Source organism: Pongo pygmaeus, chromosome 5 (genome assembly GCF_028885625.2).
Source record: "Pongo pygmaeus isolate AG05252 chromosome 5, NHGRI_mPonPyg2-v2.0_pri, whole genome shotgun sequence".
Lineage (NCBI taxonomy): Eukaryota > Metazoa > Chordata > Mammalia > Primates > Hominidae > Pongo > Pongo pygmaeus.
In genome coordinates, this window is record NC_072378.2 from 108,949,530 (window position 1) to 108,961,778 (window position 12,249).

General features: G+C 37.4%; 1 protein-coding gene across 2 annotated transcripts in view; it reads right to left on the reverse strand.

The window, feature by feature from the left end:
• Window positions 1-12,249, reverse strand: part of SESN1 (sestrin 1) — a 105,878-nt gene that overhangs the window by 12,945 nt on the left and 80,684 nt on the right. Inside the window, exons 1-4 of one of the 2 annotated variants that reach the window (XM_054490025.2) lie at window positions 9,435-9,591; window positions 2,483-2,548; window positions 1,491-1,691; window positions 713-895 (exon numbers count right to left, since the gene is read on the reverse strand). In XM_054490025.2, the coding sequence (XP_054346000.1) occupies window positions 713-895; window positions 1,491-1,661 (354 nt within the window). In that variant the 5' untranslated portion in view covers window positions 1,662-1,691; window positions 2,483-2,548; window positions 9,435-9,591. Of the gene's footprint in view, window positions 1-712; window positions 896-1,490; window positions 1,692-2,482; window positions 2,549-9,434; window positions 9,592-12,249 lie in introns of those variants that run through there. The other variant, XM_054490022.2, reaches the window with a different exon arrangement.

Genomic DNA, 12,249 nt, shown 5'->3' on the forward strand with positions numbered 1-12,249 from the left:
GTGGGAATGCAAACTGATACCGCCCTTTGGAAGAGTTTTACAGTTTCTTACAAAGGTAGACGTAGGCTTACCATATTATCCACAAATCGCACACCTAATTATGTGCGATGTCCTTCAATAGGTGAATGGATAAACAAACTATGGCATAACTATACAATAGAGAATTATTCAGTGATAAAAAGAAATGAACTATCAAGTCATGAAAAAGCATGAAGAAGCCTTAAATGGATGTTGCTAGATGAAAGAAGCCAGTCTGAAAAGCTACATACTTTTATATGATTCCAGCTGTATGACATTCTGGAAAAGGCAAAACTATATAGAAACAATAAAAAGATGAGTGGTTGCAGGGGTTTAGGGGAAGGGGAAAGGGGTGGGGAAAGGGATGAACAGGTGGAACACAGGGCATTTTTAGGGTACTAACTATTCCATATGATATTGTAATGGATGCGTGACATTAGGCATTTGTCAAAACGTGTAGAATGATACAATGCAAAGACTGAACCCTAATGTGAACTACAGAGTTACTAGTAATGTATCAATTACAGCAAATGTACCACAGAAATGCTGTAACAGAAGAAAATGTGCATCTGTGGGAAGAGATTCAGGGGGTAGAAAATAGGAACTCTGTACTTTCTGTGCAATTTTTCTGTAATACTAAAACTGCTCTAAAAAAGTCTGAATGACTCCCAAGATATATTACCCCACTGCTTACCTCAATGTGTTCTTTGGTAATAAGCCAAGGTCTATGGGCTAACACTTTGTTAAGTTCTCCTAAATTCTGTAGTTTTTGAGGAGCATTCTCTAAACCATTGAGCCACTTGGGGTCCCCACCAACATGAAGGAAATCATTTACATGCAGGTTCACTAAGTAGGAGCACTGATGTCTTGCCGCAGCCTTAAAACAAAAAGATTATTCTAATTATAAATATTAAAACCTTGAACTACATATCCTTTTTATTTACAACATGCAAAAGAGCTAAGTTTATTAGTATGTTTTCAAATTTTCCATAAACTACAGAAATGCAGTTTTTATATAAACATTTTAAAAATTCAAATACTGTAAGAACCTTAGAAATATTCCAAGAACAAACAAAATATCTGATAAAAGTATTTGAACTTTAGACATTTTATCTATATACTTTTAGAACTTCAGATTAAGAAGAAACTTCAATTAAGGTGCCAATCATAAAATAATGGAATATTATTTACATCTTGAACAGGAAGCACCACTTATGTCAATGTGAACTATTTATAATAATGAAACAGAACTTGTGTTCTACTTATTTAATGAAGAATGGTTCTCAGCAATGTATAAATACTTGTTTCTTTTTCTGTCATACTTGAGAGCATACTTATTTAAAAATAGGAAAAACAGAGACTGTGCAACAGGAATCATTATATATCATAATCTAAGTATTTATCCCTGTGTTTAAAGCATTAACTGTCTCTTAAAATAGGCAAAAAGAATTTTTCACTGAATGTTTACAAACCATTATTCCAATGTAGTGACGATAATGTAGGGGTAACGGCCCATCCATTTGCAGTAGATAGTGTTGAGTTTTTAAGAAACTTTCTAAATATTGTGGGTGGAAAACCATCACTAACGTAATGTTATCCAAACGGCCCAAAGCAGCAAAAGAATCTGCAAATAAAGCATGCATCTGTGCGTCTTCACTCCCCACTTGGAGGATCTGTATAAATGAGAGAAAAACCATGGTTACTGAAATTGTAAATTGGTGTTAAGGGAAGAAAATATACATGGGCTACACTCTAAGTATGATTTAGAAGCAGATTAAATTTGGCTTAAGAAAGAGGGGTTACAAATTTAAACTCAACTGGTTGAAAGATACAGAAGAATAAACAGTTACATATTATATAGTAGGGGATAAACAACAAAGGCTGAACATTAAAGGCCATCTAGATAGGCTGCTTGCAGAGTTGGCCAGAATCCAGATAAAGAAGCAGATTTAGATTATCAAATTTGTAGAGCTTGCAAACAGACACTAAAGCCTTTCTTTACAAAACCGCCTACTCTCACTCAATTTAAGGAGAACTAAAATTAACTAATAGCATACAGTCCTTATGAAAATAAAGCATAGATGCTTTTATACATATATAGAATTAAAGATCCAATCTAGCACTGATATCAGCCTGTGGAGATGGTCAAGACTAAGTAACTCAGGTTATGAGCACACCTAAACAACATCTAAATATAAGCAGATGTTGTATCACTGGTCAAAAACAAATCTTGGCTTTACTTGATTAAATATGGGTGTTAAAAATACATCATGAAATACTAGAAATCAACACAAGTACAACAGCTTTTTATTCCCACAGATTCACTGCCAAAGCATGATTAACTGCAACCAACTCTGACTAAAACATGTTGTTGACCAACAGTTCTTCAGATGCCAAGATGTGGGTCATGAAAGCTCTTCCTTAAAAGCATACAGTTCACCATGTACTTTCACAAACAACGTACCTCCTTTTCTGGGATGAATCTGCTTGGTCCCTGTCCTAGTGGTCGAGGAATTCTAATGCCAAGTTCCTAGAAAAGAAAATTACACCATCTCAGGCCTTTGGCAGTAAACAAAATGAACTGAGGCTAAAGGAATGGGAGGGAAAAACAACCAGTCGAACAGAGACAGGCTTGTTTTGATGGTTTGTTTTCATGGCTGTATATACATACCAACTCTTCTGTTAGCATTGCATAGCTAACAACAGCTTATAATACAACTCTGACTAAAAACAATAAAACCTGTTTCACTAAAACCAGAGTTTTGCATAAAGTACTTGGCAGAAAGTCTAGAACAGAAAGTTCAGCACATAGCCAACCCTGTGGATCATCAGTGATACAAAATAAGACCAGTGTGTTTGTACATCTAAAACTCAACCAACCCAAATATCAATCCCTGTGCATCATCAGAAAATGAAAAAGCAGTACTTCCACCTAGGTGTCTTAAACTAGAAAAAGTGTAATTATTATTACATCTAAAACAACACCTCACGGTTAGAATGTAAATTTATGAAAAATAAAAACTAAATTCACAAGAGACAGCACTACAGGGCATGTTTTCTCTGTGGTTAAGTAATTTTAGAGAAACTCATTTTGTTTGTAAGTTTGCCTTAAATTAAGTTGTTTTTTTTTTATTTACAGGATGTCATCAATCTTGCCCATATTATATTTTACAGAAGCTCAAATAATTGAGAAATAGTTTTCTGACATTTGACACAGTGACTCTAGAATCCTGTACCTTATGTGATGGTGTAGTATGGTTAACAAGAACTGAAAATCTGTTAGGGTTTCCTTTCCCTCCCTCACCCTCCCCATATAGTGTGTTTACAGAAACAAAACCAAAATAATATATTTCAACTTTTTGTTGTTTTGAGGCCTATGTCCTATCTAGTGTCATTTAAAACATTTTTTAGAATTTATACAATTAAAGATTAACCCCTTCACTCATATTATTATATATATGATTAAATACTCATATAATTCTACTCTCTCCTTACTGCTTTTAAAAGTTCTTCATGATATAAACCAGATATTTTCCTTTTAAAGAAAAAAAGTGGGGATGGGGGGGGGTGCACAGAGAGAAGGACATGTGGCAGCAATCCAAGAAATCTGGTCCCAGCAAATGAAACTCTTTAAAACAGAATAGGCTTTTAAAAATTAAGCAGGAAGGACAAAAGTGAAGGTAATCTTTATTAGGAGACATCAAGATTCAAAGCAGTTTATATTTGCCAACAGAATTCATAAAATAATATTTAAATAAAATAATCTTATACTGGAGGTTGGTGACTTCTCCCTGGTTAGTCCATCCTTACACTGAAGATAGTAATGCTTTAACATTATACCCTTCATTAGAGGAGGCACTTAATTCACTGGTCTGGCCATGTGTGTGTCTCAATTTTAACATCCTGTAATGAATGCCAGAGGACATCCCTGTTATTCAATATATAATTTTGGCACCAATAGCAGCCATTTATATACAATGATGACTCAGCTTTTCTAACTGCTGAATTTCTGATCCAATTACATACATTTGAAACAATACCTATTGGATAAAACTAAGGCTAAAATTAACATTTATCCCCTCTAATTTATTTAATCTTGAAAACTGTCTTATTTAAACAAAATATATTTTAGGAAAATGCCTGTTTCAAGGGTTTATTACTGTTTTATAACTAAGAGACTTGGGACTTTAGTATATGAAAAGGTGTCATTTCAAATGGGGGAAAATGAATTATTCAACAAATGATCTTGGGACAACTGGATAGCCATTCAGAAAAAAAGTGAAGCTGGAACACTATAACATGCTTTACCCCACAATAAATCAGAGTTAAATGTAAGAAAAAAATAAAAACTTAGAAAAAAAGCAAAAAACATTATAGTACTAAAAGAAAACACTCATGGAGTGAAGCAGGCCTAAGAATACCACAAAAGCCAAAAGTCATAAAATATAAGATTGATAAATTTAATGACATAAAAATAAAGACTTTCACATGGGAAAAAGAAATATATACAAAGTCAAAAGTAAACAGAAAGCCAGGAATTATATTTGCCATTCAAATAACAAAGGGCTAAATTTTAAAGAAAGACTACTATAAATCAATAAGAAAATCCCCAACAATCTTTTTTTTTTTTTCTGAGACAGAGTCTCGCTGTGTCACCCAGGCTGGAGTGCAGTGGCATGATCTCGGCTCACTGCAGCCTCCGCCTCCTGGGTTCAAGTGATTCTCCTGTCTCCCGAGTAGCTAGGACCACAGGCGCGTGCCACCACACCTGGCTAATTTTTTGTATTTTTAGTAGAGACAGGGTTTCACCATGTTAGCCAGGATGGTCTCAATCTCCTGACCTCGTGATGTGCCCACCTCGGCCTCCCAAATGCTAGGATTACAGGTGTGAGCCACCGCACCTGACCAACAATCATATTTTAAAAATGAGCAAACAACACAGACAGTTCAAGGAAAAGAAAATACAAATGGTTGAAAAATGCTTGACACTCAAAACAACTGCAAGTTAACTATGCTGAGATACTGTCTTCCTCCAAAAAGACTGCTTAAGATCAAAAAGTTTGATCACAGCCTGTATTGGAGAGAGGGTAGAGAAACAGTCATTAATTGTTTATATATTGCTGTTGAGAGTGTTTTGAAGTATGAGAAAAAAGAGTATAGAGTATATATTACTACAACTGCTAGGAAGGGCAATTTGTAATAGTGATCAAAATTAAAAAGTCCCACAGCCTTTGAATCAACAATTCCATCCTAAGTGTTAACCTATAGATATGCTCACATTTGTGAAATGCCATATGTAAAAGGATAATCACTGCAACAGTTTCTAATAATACAAGGTTGAAAACAATCTCAGTGTTCATCAATAGAAGGCTGTTTCAATAAAGTTCAGCGTGACCATATAATAGAGTAGCATGCAGTCTTTAGAAAGAATGAAGCACTTCTACATGAGTTGACTTTAAAAGCTCTTCAAGTTATATTATGATAATGGGGAAGGGGAGGAGAAGCAAAGTGCAGAATATGTATATATTATGTTATCTGTAAGCAGGAAAAAAAAAACAACCTCACTGATTCAATTTCTAGGCCTTTATCTTACAAATACATTAGCAGCATGAAAGGTAGTTACCTTTTTAAAATGTGGCCAGATTGACAGCACATAGGTTTAGAAACAAAGAGGTATACAAATTATATTATTCTGGTTTTATTTCTCTACCAAATATATAGTTTATATGCCAAATTATCATAAAACAATAGGTTACAATTCCAAGAAGGTGGCTATGAATGCTTGAGAAACAGAGTATTTCCTATATTTATGACAAGGGTTCTATGTAATTCTTGTAAGTCCATCCCTATTGCCAAATTTAGTGGGCATATTGATAACACTGTCTCCTCTCTTCCTTAGCCTCCAAATTGAAGAGTCCTAATCTGTAAAATAGGGATGATGACAAAATAATAATACCATCAATCCCAACTATGTGGGATTATAATCTATATTATAAACTATAGAATTTTAGAAATTATACAAACGTGAGTCTTTTGTTATAGATTCTAGTCTTAGGTATAAGGTCTAACAGATTTGGCTGTCTAATTTCTCAGAAGTAGCAGAGGAAGAGAGGGTAAAGTGGGGTTTCTAGACTGTGGTTGGCACCCTAACACTAATCAATGATATCTGAGAACCAAATTGCCTTTTAGTTTTCTGCTTATTTCTTGAATAACATTGAAAAAGCAACTAGGGCTCATGATAATAAATAGCAATAGCAGCAGCAGCAGCTAACACAAAATATTTATGAGCTGAGCACTGTTTTAAATTATACTACCTGTAAACAAAGAACATGAGTCTATGATACTAAAGTTTAGAAAGAGTATTTGGTGTTCTACAATATTCATGAAAAAGTCAAGAGTCTTAGATTAATCCTTACCTTAATCTATGAAGCAGGTACTATTATTATCTCCATTTAGCATAACTGATGAAAGCCCTGAGATTTTTTTAATTTTTAAAATTATACTTTAAGTTCTAGGGTACATGTGCACAATGTGCAGGTTTGTTACATATGTATGCATGTGCCATGTTGGTTTGCTGCACCCATTAACTCGTCATTTACATTAGTTATATCTCCTAATGCTATCCCTCCCCCCGCCCCCTACCCCACGACAGGCCCCAGTGTGTGATGTTCCCCACCCTGTGTGCAAGGAAAGCCCTGAGATTTGAACCCAAGTATTCTAGCTCAGTCAGTACTAGTGAGTGGTGGAGACGGGGGCTGAATCCATGACATCCGATTCTAGAGTTGGTATCTTTCATTATTACCCTTTTGAGCCTCTTTAAGACTTCTTGATACCTTGGATATTCTTATAGATACCACCGTTATTATACAGTAGTAGTCTTGGTTTATAAAAAGTTTCCATTTTCTGGAAAACTCACTTTTGAAACACTTCTTGGTCACATGTTAAATTGGTTACAACTCTTTTCTAGTAGATGCTGATCAAAAAAGGCACTGCAGGTGTTCAATGGGGTGATCATAAACCAAACTAAATACATTTCATAGCTTCCTATTTAGGTTAATTCAATTATTCCTTCATCTGTAGCTGTAAGAAACTTAACTACAGACTTTGAACAAATTTTGGCCAATCCAGATTCTAGGAGACTGAACTGTCACCAACAAATGGCCTTGTTGAAAAGCAGATGTGGATACTAATCACAGCACTAACCTCACAGGCTCTCTGTGAAGGTGTGGCTGGAAGACTAACAAGAGAACAGTCTTTTCCCCTCAACAACCTAATAACCGTTTTTGAAAGAGACAACAACAGTTTCCACCATCACAATATTACTTCTGATGTGTTTCCTCAGTGTATAATACAAAACACTAATTTTCAGAGTGAAAATTCTTAGTGAATGTTGACAGTAGTACCACAGAAAGACTATGTATTTATTGTATCACTCACTGCATGAATCAATGTGTACTGAAAAGTACTGTTCCAGTCAGATGTTTCAAATTTGTGAGATACATTTATGCATCTGTATCAATATCCTTAAGTGAAATAATGAATGAATGACAAGTGCAAAATGAAAGCATTGTTGGCTTACAGTATCTACCCACCTGCAAAATTAGTTGAGAAGTAAAAATACACAAATAATTTGAATCATTTTGTTTTCCTCGCTACACTATCACTGTTGTGATTATCACAACATTCACAGTAATTTTATTTTTTAAATTCAAAAGCAGCATGTGTTTTTTGAAAAACATTTCAACAAGGTAAAGATATGTTATATAAAAAGTGAAAGTTCCCATCCCACTCTCCCTTCTCTGGGAGATTGCCTATAGCTGGGTGCTGGACTTTTGACATTCAAAAATTTTAAATAGAAATGGAGAGATCTAGAAGTGTTAGAAAGAAATATGCCTACTATAGCAAAATGTACTAATAATTATGTTAATATTGTCATTAATACTAATAGGTAATTCAGAAATACTGAAAGTCCAGGTACTTTTTTTTTTTTTTTTTGCCTTCTATGAACTATATTTTAGAAAAAAAACTTACTGACTTTAAGTTACTGCATTTGTAATACTTAGGCCATATTTGTGCCCTATACTTTGCTCAGGAGTTCCGTTTCTGAAAGTGTTTAATTTAAAAGCATTATGGAAGTTAGCTATTTGAAAGAATTGTGTTATTCTTTTTGTAAAGTGAATAGTTTTCCTATAAAGCATTCCTTCCTAAGTTATCTTCCCACATGTTGGGATGTATTAAAAATGAAATACAACTATACAAAGCTTCCTGGTTTCCTCAACACAATCCCATAAGCGCTGTAACAGTATGCAAGCCAAAATCTATTTCTTTATCTTTTAGTTTACATAGCTATCTTTAGAAATTCTAGATCTGAGCAAGAACCAGGACTCTGCACACAAACATCAGCAGAGATAACAGATCTATTCAAGCATGATGATTGGGGCTCACTTCTACTCAAAAAGAGAAAAGATCTATTATGACCCGCAAACAGAAACTGTAAATGTTAATTCAACACTTTCATACTGTTTTCACTTTTTGGTAAAGTTTCCAAAGCGATACTGTAAGAGATTTTTAAAGATTGTTTTATTATCTGTAAACAAGGAACATGTAATATGTCCATAAATGTTAAAATCTCAAAAAAATATTTGGTGCTTTACAACCTTCATGACAAAGTGTCTTCATTTAAGTTTCTATGAATATACATAGTATACTGATAATAGACTCCATTAAAGAAATTACGAAACCACGTCATTTTAGTGGGTAAAGCTGCAGAGAAAATAATTCACATTTAGATTTCTTGAACTAAGGCAACACTCTGACAGCATCTGATTTCAATCCAAATTTAAGGTTCGAGTTTTACCTAAGGTTACATTAGTAACTTTCAAATGGTTTCCTATTTGCAACCACTTAGAAAACAATACAAAATGTTACAATTAAGTACCTCTTTCTGAAGGACAGTTCAGAAAAGGGATTGCTTAATACGCGAGTAAACGCTGTGCATAACGTCATAGAGCTTGCAGGACACACTTATTCCAGGCAACATCATCTCTTCCCTGAGTCAAATGTGTTTTTTTTCTTTCTCTCTAAGTAGGAGGCAAAGCGGGTGAAGGTGGCTAAATAATCTGTTTTTACAAGACAAGACATCGAGGGGGCATATCCACAGGCTGTTTCACCCTCAAGACTCGAGGTCTGCTGGATTTCTGACTTGTGGAGACTTGTCCAGACGACAATGTTATTTACGTCTTGGAGACTTTCATTTACATGACCGGGGCCGCAGTCTCTCCCAGCTTAACATTTTCTGCTCAGGGACGACTCACGGTGCTCAGGTCTCCCACCCACCGCAGGCAACCCCTTCCCCCGAGGGGCGCAGGAGGGCCGGGACGCTGCTCCCCGGGGGCCCGCCCGCCTGCCCGCCCTACCTGGGGAGCGTTTTCGGATGCTGACCGGGAGCGACTGGGAGGAGGCGACGTGACCTCCGTGTTGCACAGGGCAGCTCGGCCGGCTGCCCACCCGCCCAGGTACCCAGCCGCCCGCTCAGCCCCTCGCCAGGTACCTCGTCCTGGTCGCGGCCCCCGCCGCACTGCTTGCAGCCCAGTAGCCCCGAGACCGCCAAAGGGGCCGTGTACGCCTCGTTCGCGGCGGCGGCCAAGCGCATGTCGGCGCGGGGACGGCTGCGGACGCGCGGAGGCGGCGAGCGCTGGGCAGCCGGCCGCGGCTGCAGGCTGCAGCGCCTCAGTCAGCACGGACGACGGGGGGCGGGGCGGCGCCGACAAACAAGCCGCGCAGCCCCGCCCCGCGCCCTTCACTTCACCGCCCTGGCGGCCACGCAAGCCAATGCGGGCTCGCGTCTCCGCAAAGCCCCGCCCCCCCGGCGCGGAGGCTGGGTACTGGCGGTCTGACGCGGCGAGGTGAAAAATCACCTCGGGGGCCCAGGTCCCCCACGAACAGCTAATTCTCAGGTACATAATGGGCTCTGGAGGGCCGCGAGGTGAGCGTGCACTGTCAGGAAGGTGCAGCACGAGTCTTCGGGCTGCAGGGACAGGGGAATCTGCTCCCTACACCCCTGCTCGGCCATTTACCTAGAACCAAAAAGCAGCCAACCTCCAGACTGATCCTGACAGCACCAGGAGTAATGAAGTTCTCTGTAAATTCGATAAACTATTGAAATTTCCCTTCTTCCTTTCCCATAATGCCCAAACGACGCTGAATGGGCAGCAGAATGCAGCAACATGTACAGGACTTTGGCCTATAATCAATGCAAAATTCATTTTGGTAAGCTACGTAAAAGCTATAATTATCACTTCCCTACACAGGTAATAAACCTTGGTAGCCTATCTCTGAATCGTCTTTTTTCCTCTCAAGTATACTCGAAGGCTTTACAATTTCTAATATTCCTTCATAAGCTCCCTCCCTGGGTTATAAAGACAGAATTTTAATCTCTGAAATCGATGAGGAACTTGGGAAAATACAGGTTACAAAGGAGAAAAACAACTGACATTGTTGGGCCCAGAACCCAGATCCCTCCAGTCCTGTGTCAGTACTATTTCTTTCCATAACTCTATTCTCTCTCTTTAAAAGAAACAAATTCCTAAATTAGATCTCTTTTTGCATGTTTATGCTGTTTTCAAAGCTTAAGTGCTCAGGTTAAAAAACAAACTAAGTTGGAACATTCTGACAAGGAAACAAGTGGAATTTATAGCAGTAGTTATGGCCACAGAACAGGACTCATAAATGAAAATGAGTTTCAGTCTTAGAAGTGACGCTACCGTGTCTCAGTGAAGACTAAGTTACTCTTTTAGCTCTTCAACTATCATGTTTAAAGTGGCATGTCAAAATGGTTATTTTTTATTTGTCTCCTAATAAATAAGATAAATGATATATGTTCTCTATACTGCTTTTAAAAAATAGCTAACGCACCCAAAATATTTTTTACTGGTCAAAAGAAGCAATTTTGAGTTAATGTCGATATAGAAGAAAAGGCTACAGAGGCTTCCAAGCTCTCATCCACTGAGCACAGCCACAAAAACAAACAGTATAATCAAATGCCCACTCAGCCATAAGCAAATACAAAAACAAAACAAACCCAGTACATCATCCAATTTGCAGCAATATGACATACCCTGCAAGATAAACTGGTTGTAAATGAATGAGTTGGAAACATAAATGCACTTGATGTATGGGATTGTGAGCTGCAAAAGCTAGTTAGGTAGAAGTATGTGAAAAATGATGACTCTGGTTCTAGAAGAGTTGAGGTATGATTTTATTTCTGAAGGAATCACAGTTTTAGTTGTCTAGTAGGGCATAATCTTAGTTATGACATTTGTAAAATGAGGAATGCTTATCTTTCCATTTTCTAATGAGAGGCAAGGGAAAAGCATGCATTCAGTTAAATCAAAAGTGGCTTAAAATAAGTAAATGCAAGTGAAAACTGCTAACTGCATGCATATAGTAGTCTGATACTTAGTGCTTGATAAATATTTATTGAAGAAATATTTCAGATATACTGAAATGGTATAGGAAGCTCCAATTAGGATTCCTTTTTCCCCCAGATAGTTGCAAATTATTATTTAATGCTGCCTTATGTGAAAAGAAAAATAATTTTAATTTAATATTCTAATGTAGTGGTTTATGGAGAACCTTCAAGCCATTAAATGTCAAGATTCCTTTATGGTCTCTATAAAGACTGACCTAAATTCCTCAAAGAGTACTAATTTCTTGTTCTCTGCTTTAGAGCACTGGAGTGAATTAGTCACTCTGTTCTCCAACATAAAAAGGTTGCCTCCAAATAAATTTATAGTAACCAAGAGTTCCAACAAATGTATTTTTTAGATTTTTTTTTTTTTTTTTTGAGACAGAGTCTCACTCTGTCAGCTAGGATGAGTGCAGTGGCATTATCACGGTTCACTGCAGCCTTGACCTCCAGGGCTCAAGTGATCCTCCCACCTCAGCCTCCTGAGTAGCTGGCACTACAGGCAGAGGCCACCACACCCGGCTACTTTTTAAATTTTTTGTAGAGATAGGGTCTCATTATGTTGTCCAGGCTGGTCTCAAATTCCTGGACTCAAGCAATTTTCCCGCCTTTGCCTCCCAAAGTGCTGGGATTACAGGTGTGAGCCACCACACCCAGCCCAATAAATGTATTAATTAACCTGCATCTATCATTGTGCAGATTTAACTTTTGAAATGTTTTGTTTCAAACCATTCAATAAAAATTATTTTCCAAGGATTTCGAAG